Source organism: Synchiropus splendidus, chromosome 16, assembly GCF_027744825.2.
Source record: "Synchiropus splendidus isolate RoL2022-P1 chromosome 16, RoL_Sspl_1.0, whole genome shotgun sequence".
Taxonomy (NCBI): Eukaryota; Metazoa; Chordata; class Actinopteri; order Syngnathiformes; family Callionymidae; genus Synchiropus; species Synchiropus splendidus.
In genome coordinates this window covers 20,057,717-20,076,374 of record NC_071349.1, presented here as the reverse complement: position 1 = coordinate 20,076,374, position 18,658 = coordinate 20,057,717, and the positions used below count along the sequence as shown (strand labels likewise).

Here is an 18,658-nt window from a genome sequence, read left to right as displayed (position 1 = left end):
GTTCTTCAAGGCAGAAAACACAAGACACAGCAGCAATTAGCAGCTCAGTGAATCATCACACGATTGTCCGTTTTTGTATGTAAATGTTCTCATGAATCTTCCAGCAGGTTTCTGTTCTCTGTCTCCGCGTGTGAGGGATGATTCATCCCGGTCCAAGTGCTCATTCCTGCACGTGTGCTGGGGGTTCTGCAGCCAACAGGGATTCATGAATGCGCTCATCTAGCGAGTGTGATCCTCTCCTCTTTTGGATGGAAAAATGCGGCCACACACAGACATCTTGAATAAGCTGTTTGAAAACAGCAATTTTAAGGGTTTCTTTTCAGTTACCAAGATAAAGATTCAGTGGTGACAATAGTTAGTCATAAACATTTGACAAAAAACAATGCCACGTGTCGTTTGATCTGGATTATTCTAGATCTTTTTCTACATTGTCTACACAGTTGTAGAGGCCTGACAATATAAGGACAAAATAATCACCTCTAGTAGAGCTCCTCTAGTCGACAATTTAAAAAAATATATCAGTGCACTCTTTGACAAGGCTCTTTAAGGTGGTGATAATGTAGGATCTATCTCATCACAGGCAGACGCGACGCTGTGTCGGAGCAGGTTAGCTCAGTGGCTAATGCTACACAGAGACTCAGAGATCCTCAGTGAAAGTTGCCCAAACCGACCAAGCTAGTCAACATTCTATGACAGTCCACTCCTGCAAATTCATACGCTACGATTGGAACTGGCACGTCTTTGTCGTCATCAGTCTGATTCAGAGATGGCCACCTCCGGTGGTCAGGGAGGAGAGGCCTATCCACGCCAGGTGATAGGGACATTTGCCACCATCACCGCGATGGTACAATCGCCCATAATATACTCATGCTACCATCAAAACAAACAAACAAAGCGCTGCTGCAACCTAAATCCACCTGTGCCTCTGGGTCAGCAGTCCAGGCCTGGTCACCGCACCTGGCCCTCAGTGAGAAGACCGCGCTCACCGACGGACCCTCCAAACCACAAACCCAGCAGGTGCCTCGGTCAGCGCGCCCACATCTAACCATGTGCCGGTGGTTTGGAATCAAGCCTCGTGCAACACCAAACTGGTCCTCCAACACCCGTCCTCTCATGCTTCAGCGCCACTGGGATCCGTCCTGGAGGATCCGCTCCTCACACTACAAACCCACTTCTGACACCCTCAGGCTTGGAGGCATCACGGAGGTCGTTGATGAACGTCTACAGTAAAATGTGGGCTCCACACTTGACCTGAGTGGAAGACTGCAACACAGGAACGTCTCGCTCGCCGTCCTCCGCTCGTGCCAGCACCTGCAGACCCACACAGCTGCTGATCGCCTCCACACCTGTCTCCCTGTCTGGTGCAGCCGTTTGGGCACAGCAGACCCTTCCTTATGGGCAGGGGACAGAAGGATGTCACTTTGATCCAGTGCCTGCAGACTAGTGTGTGGAGCTCACGCTGTGGAACAGCAAATCAATACATCTCAAGAGGAGCTGTTTGGTAGACAAGCCAGGATCCCAGAGAGCAGCAGGAACAGAAGGTCCCATCGCCATGTGCCACGGGGAAATCACTGCTGGCTACACGTGTCCAACACCGCGCCAGATAACATGCAAGTGGAAAAATAACACAGCACTTCAAATGATGTTTTACTTGGAAAGGTATTTCTCAAGACAGTTTCAAAATAAATTATCTTAATGTAGACTACAAATAGTGAAAATTTAAAAAATACTTGATTTTGAGGGACTAATAAAAGAAAAATATTTTAAGCAACTTGTATATTAAATGCAGTACAATAAATATCTTTTGGATTATATTTTCAAGATAATAAAGGAATATATTAAATGGAAGAAGAAAATAGATTGATTGCCTTCATTCATCCCACAAAATCTTCCTTTCCAAACTGTAGAGAGCAGAAAAATAAACAAAACAAAAAACAAAATAACAACATTTCATTAAATTGCCAAAACAAATGCAACAGTCATGACAATAATATCGGTTAAATGAATGTTTCAAACTCTCTAACTTCGAGTTTGAGTTCTCCTCAGGACAGATGAAGCTCAGGCTCTTTTCTGTGCCAGTTATGGACTTACATAAATATGAAATGGTTTGGGCAGCGACTTGAACGTGTTGAGTGACGGAGCTTGTCGACTGAGACGTTCCAGACTCAAGCTGACTTTGACCTGAGAGGTCCAGCAGCCACATTCGTCCCCAGGGCTGCACTTCGATCAAGTCTCAGGAGACTCCACGACTCGACAACTTTGCGAGGACAAAAACACATCCTGTTTTGGAACTGATGCCGTGAGCGTCACCGGTGTAAGCAAGCGGAAACGGCAGGGATTATCAGGCCAGGGGGAGGTTACTCCAGGACTCGCTCTCTACAACGCTGTGACCAATCCTAGAGTCGAGTGCCTGTTTCCACAGACACCAGATCAGTGGCAGAGCGCTCGGATGAGTGGAGAATCTCCTGACAGGGAAACAAGGCGATCTGGAGAGTACACACTGGGGTGAAGCGTGGCGCTGTCTAAACATGTACCGAGAGAAAACCCTCCAGAGTGCAAACAGCACATGGAAAAGAGCGTTGCAAATTCAATAATGTCATGAGGTAAAAAAAAATAAAAGTCAAAGTAAACGCGGAGCGAGACGAGCGAGAGTTGAGGGGAGACACATCACACTGCATCTTTGGTGTTGTGACAGTTCCATCAAAACACCACAGTGAATGGGATTCAGGGACAAGACGCGACTCCTGCTGCCTCACATCCCATTTAAAAGAAGAGGATTTGTGTAGTAATGGATTTTTCTACACCAAAGACGTGCGTCACCCTCCGCCGCTGCCAACAGCGCTCTCCGCGGAAACCACCAATCACAACTCGTAACCGCCGCAAAGTGAGGGCTTTAACCCTCCGATTTGGAATTTCCATACCATTAGCATAAACCACAGAACTAGTCGCGTTCCAGAAACTTCGATTCCACTCGTGTCCACAACATAGGCCCTTAATAAATCCAATTCAAGCTGCTGCTCCTCTAAGCTAGCACTTCTCGTGTCCACATACATCTAGGGCTTCTTCAAAACTGCAAGCTCAGAAGCTGCTCCACAGATTCAGCTCAAAGAATGATGGCTTCTAATAGCTTTCCACCGACAGAAATTGAAACAGAATTGATGAAACAAATTGTCTGCTGGCAAAGACGGGTATCGCAAAGAGAAAAAGCCCTGCAGAGGAACAGAACTGAAGACTCACCAGGTCTCGTCGTTCTTAAACTCCAGCTCCCCGTACGTGTCTTCAAAGTCCTCCCCTCCTCCTTTGGCAAGACCTTCCACGGTGCGGTAAGGCACGATGACCGTCCCCCTCGCTCCTGAAGTCCTCAACACTTTGACCTCCATGATACAAACGCTTTCACTCACGTGCAGCAAGCCGCTCTCAAAAGTGAAGATGCCTGAATGGTCGTCATCCAGAATCGTGACGGTGGCCACAGTTGGGAAGCCCAGCATGGCCTTTGGGTAGGGGAGACTGTTGGGCGACAGGAACTCATCCTCCGTGTCCAGGACACGCAGATTACTGAGGCGCACGAAGAAGTGCTCGTCCTCCTCAAAGATGTCGTCGTCTATGATCCCCACGCTTATTTCTTTGACCATCTCCCCTGGCTTGAACACCACGGTGCCCTCGGTGAACTCGTAGTCGGCCCCTGCGTTGGCAGAACCGTCCTCCGTTTTATAATCCACATAGATGGTCTTGTTGACGTCTCCTCCCTTCCTGGTGATGGTGAGGATGGCAGCGCCGCAGTTCTCCAGGCACTGGTAGACTGCCGGCTCAAAGGCCACTCGAGAGACGTACTCCTCGGGCTCGTCCACGCGGACCTCCTGCACGCTGGCGCTCTTCTTGGCCTGCTCCGCCACGTGCTTCTTCAGGATATTCCCGGCCCCGGTCATCATGCGAGTGGCTTGAATGCGGTAGAAAGCGCGACTCTTCTGCTGGTGCGACAGGGCGTAGTAGTTGGCCATCTCCACCAGCTGATCCAGATCTTTCTCTGGATGTTTCTGCTTCAGATCTTTCAGGATGCGAATCATGTCGCGGCGTGACTCGTCCACCTCTTTGCTCTCGATCAAGCCGATGAGATTGCTGGCGGCGCTTCCATCCATGAAGTGAGAGTTGGCCATCTTCCCGTCCATCTCGATCCCCTTGGAACGCTCCGCCTCCGTCTCGATGATGACGCCTCTGTGTTTGTCGGTGCGATACTTCTTGTGCATGTATTTGTAGAAGAGCAGGCGTCGGTCGGCCACCCAGGCCAGGATGACGCAGATGGGGAAGAACGCCAGCGTGACCAGACCCTCCCACACTTCCACTTCGTCAGGGGAAAACACAGCCAGGATCATGTAGAGCCAGATGTACGCGAAGATGCTCCAGCCGGCGGTGACGAAAAACACCCGAAGATGTTTGACCTTGCGAACTTCTCCTTGAGGAATGACGGACACGCACAGGCCGATGATGACAAACATGTTGAAGGCCGCGCTGCCCACAATGGTGGAGGGTCCGAGCTGGCCGGCTTCAAAACCGTGTCCACAGACTTCAATGACTGAGAGCATGATCTCAGGGGCGGACGAACCCAAGGCCATGAGGGTGAGGTTGGACACAGTTTCATTCCACACTCTGATTGTGGTGGTGCTTGTTTCTCCGTTGGGCCTCTTGATGATGATCTCCTTTTCCTGCGATGTGATGACCTCAATGGCCGCCATAAAACGGTCTGCTATGATGGAGACTCCAAGAAACATGTAGATCATCGCGACGAAATACACAATGACCCGTGCGATCTTATCCCCCATGGAGGGATCCTCGGGGTACCAGATGGGCAGGATGATGCCCGTCTGGCACTTGGAATTGTCTTCACAGGTTGCATTGCGGGGGCTCAGCGGGGGGCTCGGGGTGGTCCGGGCCTCTGCGGAGAGGAAGGAGGCCGCCACGGAGACCAGTCCCAGCCAGAGGCAAGCTGTCGACCCAACTTTTACTGTCCCTGAACCCTCCATGCAACCTCTTTCGTCTCAAGTGTCCTTAACGCACTGATAGTCCCTCTGGGATCCAGCACTGGGCTGGGCTTCGCCGCCAACCGCCACCTGCAGAGGACAGAGAGAGCAGGTGAGACACCAACATGGGACACCGTGGTTCGCAATCTGGCAGAGTCAGCGCTGGAGCCGCCTGCTGGGGAGGTGGTGAGCCTGGTAGGGCAGCATAGCTAGCCTCATTCTAATCACCATCACAGTTCTCAAGCTTCCATCTGACACATGACAGAACAGCTCTGACTGAGACCTGTCGATCATGTGACCCGCCCCCGTCTGATGGCTGACACAAACACGTCTGTGATTCTGTCGCCACACATCATTAGCCACGTTCATGCTAACTAGTCATGCTAGGTAAGTAGAGCGCAACGCCAGATATGGATTCACTCCTGTGTAAATGCACACTGGAGTAGCATGTTCTCTCACGCTAAACCCTCAACGCCTCTGGAGTTTGAGCCAGTTTTATCGTGAATGCACCATGAGTGCACTTATTCATCTTTCAGGATTCGTTTGGTGCATTTTTGGGGGGTAAAGTAATGAAAATACTGCTGTTTCCCTTGCATGATGCCAAATCCAGAGTAATAATCAATATTACAACATCAAGCAAAATCACCAACATTTGATCATTTGTTCAAGGCAAATTACAAAAAAGCAAATCAAGTGACAAAATAAAAAGCACATTCACTGTATAAATGGTGAAATATTTGAATATATATGCCGAGCTGTCAGAAATATGTTTACCGGATTAGAGCTCAGGAAGGCTGAAGAAATGCTCAGTTAGGTTCATGTGTGAAGGACCATGATTATAATGGGTTTTACTGAAGATGAGGCGACAATAAAAGCAGCTGTGAAGTGAAGTGAAACAGAACTTGCCATTTTCTCCTGTAATGTCATGTATCCTGAGCGACTTACTTTTTGACCACTTCAGGCCACCGTAGACCAAGTTACTTGCACTATCTGCTAAGGTGTTCAGGCTGAAATAAATGAGGAACATGTTTCTTTGCCCCCTGACGGTGCGCGGCAGCGAGCACGTGATAGCACCGCTTTGCTTTTTGCCGCTTTCCTTCCTTTTTTTTCTCCTGGCTGAAACGCTGATCTACGTATCTCGGACGGTGCGTTCGGGAGTGTTGGAATTTTCTATACGACTGAAAATGACCCGGGTTGCAGTGGTTTACAGGATTTGTGTGTGGTGGGAACAAAATGACCCGTTTTAAGTGTGCAGCAGCTGTGACTTCATTCACTGAACTCTGAAGTATTTGGAGATTCATCTTGACCATTTTCTGCTAAATTATTTTCAGTGCTCTTTTGTGTCAGTCTAGTCTCCACTGACGGTGAAACCTCAATTTATCAAGCTCTGCATTTCAACTGAACATCTTGGATTGTCCCAACCGCGCTATGAAATTCTCTCTCTCTCAGAGGTCGACCGGACGGTCACTTATTGAAATCCCACAGACGGTAGAGCGGTAGATTCTCGGTTTAGCGGTGGATAAGTGACTCCAATAATGTGGCCTCACGCACAAATGTCTGGCGTCTCGTGGGGAACTCTGCGCTCTCCACGAAACAGCCTGCTCAGCATTGCTCAGTGCAATGTTGCTCAAGTAAGCACTGTCCAAAATGTTGCACCGGCAGGGAAAGAATTATGAACGGCAGAGAGGAGACCATCCAATGGAAACATCAACACCAGATACAGATGTTCCGCCTGACTCCATTAGATTCAGTTACGTGCACACGGCGCCCGTTCACACGCTAATGAGCTCCAGCTCGATCAGGAGGAGCAGATCAACATATGTGCTGTTCTGGTTTCGTTCATTACAGAGCAGACGACCCAGAAGTGTCCTGTTAGAGAAGAGACGCATGTGCCATGTCAGCCATTGTTCTGCTGTCAGAGCTGCGACCAGAACAACTTCTGTCTGCTGCAGCAAGTGAAATGCAGGTGAAAGTAGTAGTTCAGAAACAGGAGTCTCCATGGATACGGTGACGTCAGCGCAACAAATCCATTTACATTTAGTCGCCACTCATGGCCCGTTTTTATTATAGCAACACTAATAAACACAATATTTAGCTTTGCACTCCAAGGAAAAAAGGTGCATTCAAGATCAGTGTGACATGACGTGACAGCTCAGTCCACACCACATGCAGCTGGCTTCAGATCCAATGAAAAATAAAGAAAATTGCATCCATTTTTTTTCCTGTATTTTAATACTACACTTGATACTAATTCACGTTTTCCACCACATTTGTGTGTTTTGTCATGATTGACTTTCATTTCGTCTTCTGAGTATATTACGTCTTTATTGCCTTTTGATGACGTACACTTATTTTCTTAGTAATATAAGTCATTTGTATCATAATATTTTATTCTACTAAAATCCTTCCATGTATTTTGTAAATCTTCCCTAAAGCAACAAATTGAATACACAACACATACCCATCTGGCTAATGCTAAGCTAACAAACGGTGGTGGTGTTGCTGGATAAAGAAGTCCTCGGGTTGGTGCCCGCACCAGGACTAACCCCAGTCAGCTTAGTTCCCAGCCCAGTGGAAGGCCATCACTCCTGCACCTGTAACATGTAGCAGGAGAAGCACTTGGCGAGCGGTCGCCGTGAAAGCCCGCCCCAGGGTCCGAACACCCACACAGGCCGGTGGACCGGGCCACAGACGCATCCTGCGGGCAGCCAGTCCGGGGCCAACAGATGGGGACCCCAGCAGCACCAGCAGTGCCCTGGCATCCTTCAACATGAGCAGCCGTTTCCAGCTCCATCACCCCGCCAGGCCAGGCCGCCATCCAAAAACAGAACCAAAGATCCAGTCAAGCACCTCTACACAACTCCCAGAGAAAAGCAGACACTTTGTAAGCAGCTCAGGACGCGCATGTGTGATGTCTATTCCGCTCCACTTCAGTCTCATCACTCTCAGCGTCGCAGGGTGGGAACCCTGGGCGAGTCCTGTGGTTGCTGTCTGACAACATCTTTCCCTCAATATTTTCATTACAGCGTGGAAATGTGCTGTTGACTGAAGCATCACATTTAACTCTGCATCGACTGTCAGCTATCAAGAATCTGTTCACTTGATTGGCAGCCGCACAGCGCCGGAGGGAGGGAATTAATGTGGGAACCACATTTTACGGATGGAAGTGAGAGAGGGGGAACGTGATGAAGAACTCCACAAACAAGCGAAAGCCTCTGAAAGAGACGGCGGCGCCGGCAGCTCGGAGAGGAAAACAGAGGAATGAATTGCTTTTTAACCAGCTCCTCGCTGCCTTCACTTCCTGCTCCACAAACGGCCAGATTTATTTCCATCGCCGCTTCAGATAAACAAAGCACATTTACGGGGCGATAATGCGATCGACAATAACGACGGCAGTAAAAACCGTGGACTGTTGCTTCCGCAAATAGATCCCGGTTTGAAATGTTAATCTTCCTCTCCATCACTGAAGTTAGAGTGAGGCAGCGGTCTTGGGCCTCCGGTGGAGAGTCAGGAGCCAGGACCAAAGAAGTGGTCCGAGCTGAGCATCTCCAGCAGACAAAGTTGCTTTCCGACGGTGTACGTCAAGCACCAGCGTCTCCTCTCTGTTGTGGTGAGGCTGCATCAGGACTGACTGTGTCAGAAGCAGAGCCCTGACTCCTGAGGCTGCGCTACAACCTCAGCGCGCGCTCTGCAGCTGTCACATGTGCTAATCGAAAACCCCTCTGATAGACCACAACCAGCAGTTGGCGTGTGAAATGTGTTTTAAAATAAAAGCACTCTGCCGCGCGGCGCAGGGTTTTGGAGCATTGATTGGTTCGGAGGGCGCCACAGGCCAGCGGGGGGAGGAAGCGTCTGGTTACGCTCCTCTACATCTGCACTGTAGCCGTGACCCCTCAATTAGCCGCGACACAACACCATTTGCAAGCTAATTACCGAGCGGAGAACTGCTACAGAATGAGGGTTTATCAAAAGGTATAAAGCCGCCATAACACGCTTTAACAGTGAGATACACGTCTCAGTGCTGAGGGAATGAATGAGACACACTGCAACAAAAGGTCAGAAAAAGAGGGAGATTTAACTTCCACGCTGAAGTTGGGAAGCCTCCACCTTCAAACCAAGACAGAAGAGCTGTCAGTCGACCTTAGCTTGATAGCACCCGCTGAGAAAAACTGGCATCTGTTTGACAAAAGACTAGCAACATTTCAAAGAACATTTTACAGGTTTTCCATACAGTACAATTCCATATTTCACTCATGAGCATTGCTAGCACGGCTGGCAGGCTAACATGCTAAGAGTTCACATGCAGGAAAAACATCTCACACAAGATGAGGGCTGCAACTAACCAATATTTTCATCGTCGACTAGTCACCGACTTTCTTTACAATTAGCCGACCAGTTGCCGCACGACACTGATGAACATGTCTGGTTGCAGTGTTTGTAAATAGAATACAAATATACATTTTAAAATCTACGCAAATTGTTGTTAACACTTGTTTTGTGTTCAGTCTTGTTTTGAACTTGATATTTGATTTTTAAAAATGGAAAATGAGGAGTGAAAGTGTGTGTCCTCTGATGTGTGAAATGATGTTTTGGGATGTCGTGGTGACATGGGGTCAGCCACTCCTCCTCCCACTGCAGATGGTGCTAAGAGAAGGACAAGATGACAACTAGTGGGCAAGTGGTTGCAGGCCTGCACAGCTACAGATGCCTTACGTCCATTCAATAGGGGCCACCTGCTGTGCCTCCATTCCCAGGGCCAGCGGCCTCCCTCAGTTATTAGGGGCCTATTTTCCCTCAATAACTTAAGCACACATCACATCTCATCAAACAGGGTGCCTCCTCGAGGCTCAAACATACAGTAAATCCACGTCTTTTGAAGTTGTTGACATTGACCGTTTACATTACAGTTCAAACACTACACAGCATGACGTCAGCATCATGGTCCCATGTGAACCAGCAAGGCATTTCACTTCCATCCCTCTTGAGATACTTCAAGCTTTGGTGGTATTCATGTACGGAACACATCAAGGATCAAAAAGATGGAGTTCATCTTGATAAGACACATGACAGCAAGTCTTTCTCATTTATTTTGCTGCAATAAAGTGCAAATATTCTGGGACAAATGTCATAAACACTCCATTTGGACAATGTGTGAATATGTTAATCTTGTTTTCACTTCTTTAGAAATGTATTGATATATATTCCTATCATATTCATATCTATACTTGTTATTTTAAGATTCGATTTGACCGTTTAAAACTGAGGTGACGCGGGTCCATATTTGGCCCCTGAGCCTCCAGTTTAGCAAGGATGTTCAAGCATGAAATGCCAGTTCGAATGCACAGTTCCAGTTGGCGCGCTAATGTACGGTAACTCTTGAGAGCAGTAAAGTTCAGTGATGGTCACAGCAGCCTCGTGTCTACCAATGAAGCCCCACTCAGCGTTAACACAAGTATGGCGGCAAATATCGATGACCTTTCTCGTTTCCGCGCGTTTATTCCACGTGATCTCATTTCCGACGAGACACGACGCCGACAGCAACATCTCGCGCACTTGCTTACATAGATTTCTCCGCCTATTTCGGGAGAAGGCTCTTGTTTAAGGGGGCTATTTGAGATGCGAGTAAACATGGACTCAGCAGAGTTTCAGCTGTTGCTGATCAATCATCAGCCACTCGTTTCTCCCTCCGCGAGGGCGCGTGAGGAGGGAATCCCTGCCGGAGCAGCGCCACCGGGCCCCAAATCCACCCCCGTCTGGTTTCCTGACAGGTGACGGTGATCGGGGGGAAGAGAGAGGAGCACGGCAGCGCGCGTCTCCTGGCTGGTGACAGCGGGGATGAGCGTTGTGGTAACGACACACCCATCATGACAGGGCTCCCATCTGCACCGGGACCTGCGCCCACAGCTCTGCCCTCGGATTATTGAGATGCTGCGCCAGAACCACTCACCTGGATTTGTATTCCGGAGAGTTGGTGCGGGCAAAGTGTTCCTCGGCGCTGGAAGTATCCCGGCGGAAGCGGCTGGCTCCTGTTGGTGATGGATCGAAACGAGCGGAGGTGATCGCCTCTCCTCTTCCTCGGCGCCCTCCTCCCGGGATCCTCCCTGTCTGAGGGATTGACCGGGTCGCGAAGCTGTCAAAGACGATAAGGGAGGAGGAAGAGGAGGAGGAGGAGGAGGAGGCGGCGGAGGTGGGAAGGGGGCAGGATTTTCGCGGTTGCACCCTCGGCAGTGATGGAGCTCCAGCGCCCGGCGTCTGTCTGCAGCGGATCTACGCTCCTCTCCTCACGGATCCAACGCGCGTCTTCATCTGCTCAACTTCCGCGCACCATCGGAATGAACTGCCCAGCGAGCCGCTCGGGATCCCACGAGGCTCCGCCTCGCGCCAGCCTCCTGCGCTGCTGTCGTCTCCTCCCGCCGAGCCGAACCGCACCGAAGCGAGGCCTCGTGTCGCGCGGTGGAGGTGCGATATGAGAAATGGTCGAGTCCTACAAGCCCTCCGCCCCCTGCTTCTAACGAGAGGAGGCAAGGCGCGCACTGACGTCACTATCAGCTGAGAGCGGAGACTGCAACGCAGACCGGGATGAGGGCGCCTGTTCAGACCTGAGATGGAGGGAAGAGAGTGACCGTCACAGACGGAGAGGTATTCGCGCGCAGCAGTCACGTGCTTCAAGTTCAATCCAAACACTAGTTCTGGAAATACCTTTATAAGGCTACTGGGCCAAACCTGGCCATTTATGTGGCCCTCAAAGCTTGTTTTAAGTTACGATGAAGGAGCACGCTTCAGACATTTTTAACTCACCTCAGAGAAACGTAGAGTCTCTGCCATTCTTCTTTAACACAAGTCTCCAGTCTCCAACAGGAAGCCAAGGAAGAAACTCCCACAGCACACCGGGCTCCACCTTTCTGCTGTGGAGGATGTCAGCAAAGAAGAAAGGAAGGTCAATTCCAAGTTCTCGATTTGATCCTTTTAAGAATGATGACAAGACGTGTCTCCAGTGACTAGAGAGAGAAAAGTCATAAAGCACTGACAGCTGCACGTGAGTCAGTCGAGGAGCCGCCAAGAATAACCACTCAACATCTGTTCTCTGCCTTGGAATACCTGAGGACTGGTTCAGGTCAAGGTGAGGTTGAGGTCATGCTCTGAAACGGGGTCCCACAGGGGTCAATGCGATGACCATCTCGCTTTCTAAATGTGCAAAAGCAGCCTCTCCCCATCAGCCAGTGAGGCACTTTAGGGAAAGACAGTTCAGAACCACGAGCCTGTACCACCTGTCACACACCTGTTGTCAAAACCATCCCTCCTCCTCCCCCCTGCGGCAGAGACCCTGGGGAGGACCTCGAGCAGATGAAAACCCATGGCAGTCCAGGTCGTCTTTTAGCCAAGACTAGGAGCTGGGGGCGGGGCTTGTGGATACTGAATTTCCACCGCTGTATATCTGGGCGTCAGCTATTTAAAGCCTTCAACTGGATCAGCCATTCATCAAGTATGAAGCATCAAACTGCCAGGAAAACCATGTTGGGCCCTGCCTGTTGACTTGGCTTGGTTGACAGTCCATCCTGACCATGGGTCTTGTTCAGAGCGCAAAATTATACTCAGCGAACAACAGGTCCAGGGTCAACAGAAACAATTTTTATATTTTACATTTTATTTACCAAATATGAGACGAGACAGAGACCAATACATAGACAGTAATACAGAAGCAAATATTCAAAATAAAAATAAATATTTAAAAAGGCATCAATAGCAGAGACACACATATAAGTTACAGCAAGATAAAACAAACAGAGGGGGCAAAGGCTCCGAAAACGGTCCTTTAAATGTTCCAGCACTGGCTTCCAAGTCTTGAAGAACTTCAGGATATTACCAGAGAGTTGGTATCTGAGTCTCTCCACATGTAGCAAGCTGGTGAGTTCCCTCAACCAAGTCTGGAACTTGGGAGATGCATGAGTCTTCCACAGATTGAAGACCATTCTCCTAGCAACCATCGTAGCAAGGATCACGGCAGTAGGTGTGTTATAGTCCAGGGCTTTTGTCCCAGCAGTACAGTTTCAGGGTTGTGTGTTACGGTGATGTAACAGGGCCATTGTACTTCCACTGAGGTTCTTCATCAAACTGAAGGCCTTTCACTTGAACATCCCACCTCTGACAGCATTTGTCACGTCCCGTGCCTCCATTGAAATGACCTCATTCTAGCATAGCTTTGTTAGGCGTCTGTGAAACCAATGGGAATGGTGATTTACGAGCAGCAAACACGCCACTGATGAAGGGATTCGACGTCGGACACGACATCTCAGCGTCTCTGGCTTTTCCAGCTCAGTCACCATGGCAACGTGTGGGCCCCGCTTCGGACCTGGGGAGAGCGAAAGTGACGTTCTGTACATGTGCGGTCGGTCTGGCTCATTATGTGGAGAATGACATGAGACAGCCAGGGGGCGCATTTGTTCTGCATGGACTCGTCTTCAGCTGCCAAACATCTGTCTATTTATAGAAATGAAAGAGAGGTTGGAGGAGCGGTTCTTCTCACTCCCTCCTGCTCGCTTCGCTTGATGCTGAACTGGAACGTCGGGCATTTGACCTCGCAGTGCTTTTTTACCAACAAGCCTCAGCAAGTTTGGTTTGAGACGGCACAGACGAATGCAAACTTCCGGGCGACCCGGGATGGATGGGTGTCCAAGAAGACAGAAACCAGCATCAGTCACCTTCAGTGAAGCTCACACTTGTTCTGAAGTGTCGCTTCTGACGCTCACACCAGCGACTCGTCCAGGACCTTTGACCTCTGCCTCTATAATGCACGACGGTGCGAGGCGATCAATCTCGAGGGAAAACCACACTTCATTACCGACAGATGAATGTGTCGAGGATCCGACCTCACGATTAAAGGACGATTCCAGGGAGGAAATCTGTCATTTATCACGACACTTCCCGAAAAATGTTTGGCACAGGGACTCAGAGCTTCTTTTTCTTGGATCTCTTTAAAGTCACGGCACGCTGGAGTAAATATTCACTCGGATTCCCTCTTTTAACACGTCTGATGAATTATTGAAACACTTTGAAATGAAAATTTCAATGCACGAGAAAGGGGCGGAGCTCTCGTCAGAGACGGCCGGGAAGGTCATTTATCTCATAAATATTGCCACTCCCCCGGGCCGGCTGACGCTAGCCTGCAGCTCCGCGGTGACGGTGCTGCTCAACACAACTCTGGAACAGCATCTACGAGCATTTCATTTCAGTTCACATACAGTGTGAACATTGTAGTCCAAGCTACTCTGCAACAAGGAAGGTCACACATTCATCGTTTTGGACTTAATTCAAGTGTTAGAAAATGGGGGGAATAAAGATACTATTATTTCAGTTATATTTTTAAATACTTTTTTACTTTTTGACTTGGGAAAAGCAATAAAATGAATGGGACGAACAAATGTTGGTACTAAAGGGAGGAAAGAAAAAAGTTATATAAAAATAAAAAAAAGCGGGGAAACAGTAAAAACTATATTACTAGCTGCATTTTAGGTGGAAAAGTGCTGTTGAGAAGATTTGAAGATTAATTCTAATCTAGATAATTAAAAATTTCCATCAGAAAAATAATGAACACAGAAACCGAACATAAATAAGCACCAAGGAAAATTCATGAAGAGAAATGGACCCAAAGGAGGCTAGGAAACGGCACATACTAACCAACGTCAAGTTGACTGAAGAGAAGTGGACGCACTGAATCATGAGGAGGGAAGAGAGCAGAATATTTCAGGAAGAAACACTATGTATCATCGTGACAGTCAGAGAGAGAGAGCTGAGAGGATAAAGTAGCCGGCAGCTAATTGTTGTTTTTGTTGGTCTAAATCTGTCAGACAAGTTCTGCTTTACTCAGGTTGTGTATCGGAGCTGCGCCATCTCATCAGCAGCGGCGGCGTGATTCACCTCCAAAGTAACACTCGCCCACACCAGGTGACTATTTTTAGAAGACACACACTTTGTCAGGCGCGTGAATAGCTCATCCGCAGATTAAATGTTTGCTCCTTCAGAGGAGTCAGGCGACAACAACAACGCAACAGCACGGCTTCACGCAGCGGCCCGTGTGATCCTGAAATCTCAGGCCGCGGCACTCGCTGGCCGAGCGATCGAGAGGATGCTGGCGTTACTGTCGACCAGCGACCGCAGAGGAGTCATCTGACGCAATGTTTTGATGGTTTCAGTGACACATGAATGTCACACTGCAACACTGGAGCCATCAGTGAGACGTGTTGCCGTGGCAACATGATGCACGAATGAAGCATTTGAAGAGCTCGTGTTTGGTCGCATCTGAGACGGGCAATAGTTGAGCAACATTAGCAAGGAAAACAAAGAAGGCAGTGGACGAGGCACTACACAGAATCCCATCATGATGTAGCTAGTGGCTAACATGCTACTGTATGTGATGAAGTCATTTTGCTGCGGACAGGAAGAGCTGATCACCAACCTGCGACAATATGAGGAGCATGTTCATTTAACCCTGTTCATCGCTGGCTCGCGTCACAGCAACTAACTAAATAAAGCAGCGGAGTAAGAACTCTGTGTTTATTAAAACCTCTATGCATGCAGCGAACAGCCATCATAAATATCACTTTCTGTCTGTCTTTAGAATTGGATTTGCTCAGTCAGTGGCGTCAGTGCGGATCTAGGAGTGGACTTCCCCCCCGAGCCCTCAGGTCTTCTGCTGGCTGCGCTGCTGGTCCTGGTACTCCCGCGAGTCCTCCCATGGTCGAGGACCACGGATGTTCCTCCACTCGTCCAGATTGACCTTCTTCATTTTCTGCAGGGAAGCAAGACAGGCAGCTTCAGAGGGCCTCGGGTGAGCAGGAGCAGGCGAGGCACCCACTCAGATGAGTCAACAGTCAGGTGGGACTCAACTGAAGACATTCATCACTTCATTAGAGGCTGTGTAATTGTAATATCTGACGCCTGAATGATCAGATCTGGGTTGAATCCACAAACAAATGTGTGACCATGGAAGTGCTGCACAACCAATGTAACTGATCCATCACAATCAATCCCCTAAAGTCGGCGAAATACTTGAAGGAGGATGAAACTCTACCTCGTACTCCTCCTGCAGGATGACCGGCTGTTTCTGGACGTCGATTTTGGCCTCCAGCGACGGGTCCAGCTGAGAGTGTGGAGAGGAAACGCCAAGCGTGTTAAAGGCGCTGACACATCATGACGCCGGAGAGACGGAATCAAAGAGACAGGAGGGGATGGGCTGAGTGACAGACGGCGATGTGGACGGACAGACGGACGGACAGCTGTGGGACGGACACCGGCAACGCCGACTTTCAACAATCAGAGTTGTGTTTTTAGAAATGTCTTCACATACACTGAGGGCGTCGGTGTCGACCAACTGCCTCACCATGACGGTATGGTGAGGCAGTTGGTCAAGCCGACACCAGCCCTGTGTCGCCCGTGGCTCTACACAAGGTTTAAACCTAAAGTGACCTCCTCAGATAGAAAGCAGATTGTGTGTCGCGACTGTCCTTCCCAGGAAAGTATGAGATGTAAACATGATAAAGCAAGTCCAGGGCGCCAGGCACACATTCGACTAACACGCTCCAGCGGTCGCCTCACTACTGCATCAGTGGGGTGACAGAACATTTGAGCGTTTCCTTAAATAAATCTGGTGCCGATGTGAAAGCAATTTCTACTTCAGGTCCCCGCCGTGACTGCGACCAGAGTGACACGCTCTGATCCTTCATGGCCGCCGTCACCTTCATTACTTATTTGGGATCAGAGAGTCAGTTCTGCTGCTCATGGTCATCAGACATTAGGAGAAGAAAAACGGGCCGCAGGAGGAAAAAGCCCTCCTGACGGCTGGACGTGGAGGGAGCGGGGCCCTTGGTTTTGTCTCAGCCTGGAGGAAACATGAAATAATCGAAGGGAGAATGCAAACGGGATCATCAGTTTCTGACAGCAGCTTCAGTGATTTACAGCCGCAAATGAGTGTGAAGAGTGGAATGGGACAAGTTTCTAACAGACACTGGATTAGAATCAGGCTGGGTGAGGGGGTGGGGGGTTGCAGGGGAGGCTTGCCAATTCTTGCAAACATCGGATGTTTAATGCAGCAAATTACATGTGCACGCGCGCACACACACACACAGCAGAGCAGAGCAGAGCAGAGCAGAGCGGAGCGGAATCGTTACTCCACAGGGGCTGAGAGCAGCCGCGGGCCTGTCAGCAGCAGCGGCGGCGGCAGCGTGAGGGGGCGGGGCCGGCCACACCGGCACGCTGCCAGCACAGCAGTGCCCCCGTTCCACAGTCCTGAGCTGCCTCACATGAGCAGCAATAAGAAGAGATGTCCTGCCATCTGGCCCGGGTCCAGAGGTGGCCTCCCTCTCACGGCTCGTCCGGAGGTGACGACTTCAGTTAACGGAAGGTTGAACGGATCCGTTTGTTTAACTGACTGCACCGGTTTGATTGATCTGTTACAGTGGAGCTGCTGTGTTGTTCTCACGCGCACTCTCTCACTGTGAGGCAGCTGGCTGTCGTGCCAGTCTGGGCCACTAGATGGAGAACTTGCACAGCAACCTTGAGGATCACTCACCTTCCGTCGGATCTTCTGAGCGTCGTACCGAATCTGTGTGAACTCTCGCAGACCAAAGGAGCCTCCAACTACCAGCAACTGGAAGAAGCCGAACAAGATCCGCCATCATTAACAAGCTGAACCACAGTCAGTCAGTCAGTCAGTCAGTCAGACAGAAACCACCGGTGTCAGACCGTTTGTTGTTATGGTGACGAGCTCAGACTCGATGCCAGTAACACTGACAGACACGTTTCCTGTTCGAATGCAGTGTTCTTGAATGCAGGAAAACTCACAACATTTGAAGCATCTGAAACTAAAACCTTTTTTTGGGATAGCAAATTGTTTCATTTCTGTCTTACACATACAATGAAGCACTCAGCGGGCTGTTTCTGAGGTAAACAGAATACACTACAACGAGCACAGACGTTTGGGGGTCACTGAAGCAACGGCGTCCGCTGGTTGTCAAAAGTGGCGTTAGTTGTTGCGTGATAGTTCATGAGAAAACTATTAGCGGAGCAGCTAGCAGGCTAGCAACGCAGCGGTCTGACCAACGAAATGCACATTTTGAAAAGGCACATACCAGCATAGGAACCCCGTACTTGATCGTCTTATTCTTCCTCAACAGCTTCATGCTAAACATCATTACTGGTATGAAGAGAATTTAAAATGAAACGCTTGGCAGGTCAACGCTGGTGCATGTTTCCTTGACAGGTCCGACGATTTAATCGGTCCGGGTGGAAGGGATGTGCAGCCAAAGGTTCCGTTGTCTGTTGGGGCGCCTAAACACGACTTACTGTTTTGTTTTCTGTCAGTCACGTTGACTCTTAAGTTCTCTTTAGTCGTTATATGTTTCACATATAAACAGCAAACCGTGGTCTTAGTCAAACGAAAAAAGCGAGAGAAGTGTCGATCGAGAACACACGAGTTATGAGCAACAATGTTTGTTGATAGTGTATATTTATTATCAAACTTTGTAAGTTGTTAAATGTAAAGTGTCTGACTGATACTGTGTATTTGGATCTTTGGCATGTTTAAGGACACAATCAGACCACCTACTACGGTGTGTCTGAAGCACGGCTCCACTTATATACATACTGAA

General features: G+C 49.2%; 2 protein-coding genes across 2 annotated transcripts in view; both read right to left on the bottom strand.

Annotated features, from left to right (window-relative positions):
* Positions 1–11,890, bottom strand: part of slc8a3 (solute carrier family 8 member 3) — a 63,476-nt gene extending 51,586 nt beyond the window's left edge. Inside the window, exons 1-3 of the mRNA XM_053844478.1 lie at positions 11,814–11,890; positions 10,963–11,614; positions 3,238–5,105 (exon numbers count right to left, since the gene is read on the bottom strand). Of these exons, the coding sequence (XP_053700453.1) occupies positions 3,238–5,018 (1,781 nt within the window). The 5' untranslated portion in view covers positions 5,019–5,105; positions 10,963–11,614; positions 11,814–11,890. The remainder of the gene's footprint in view (positions 1–3,237; positions 5,106–10,962; positions 11,615–11,813) is intronic.
* A 528-nt stretch (positions 11,891–12,418) lies between these two features.
* On the bottom strand, positions 12,419–18,306 carry LOC128747856 (cytochrome c oxidase assembly protein COX16 homolog, mitochondrial). The gene is made up of 4 exons (XM_053846074.1): positions 18,140–18,306; positions 17,581–17,658; positions 16,084–16,152; positions 12,419–15,801 (listed from the first exon to the last, which is right to left on the bottom strand). The coding sequence occupies exons 1-4, from the start codon at positions 18,200–18,202 to the stop codon at positions 15,694–15,696; spliced, it is 318 nt and encodes a 105-aa protein (XP_053702049.1). The 5' UTR covers positions 18,203–18,306; the 3' UTR covers positions 12,419–15,693.
* Positions 18,307–18,658: the final 352 nt, after the last annotated feature.

Bases quoted from the DNA above. Each gene is read 5' to 3' on its own strand.
- LOC128747856 (XM_053846074.1), bottom strand. From the start codon at position 18,202: ATGATGTTTAGCATGAAGCTGTTGAGGAAGAATAAGACGATCAAGTAC. The intron at 16,153-17,580 runs GTGAGTGATCCT...CCACACTCTCAG, and splicing joins CTCAGAAGATCCGACGGAAG to CTGGACCCGTCGCTGGAGGC. The intron at 15,802-16,083 runs GTAGAGTTTCAT...GCTTCCCTGCAG, and splicing joins TCCTGCAGGAGGAGTACGAG to AAAATGAAGAAGGTCAATCT.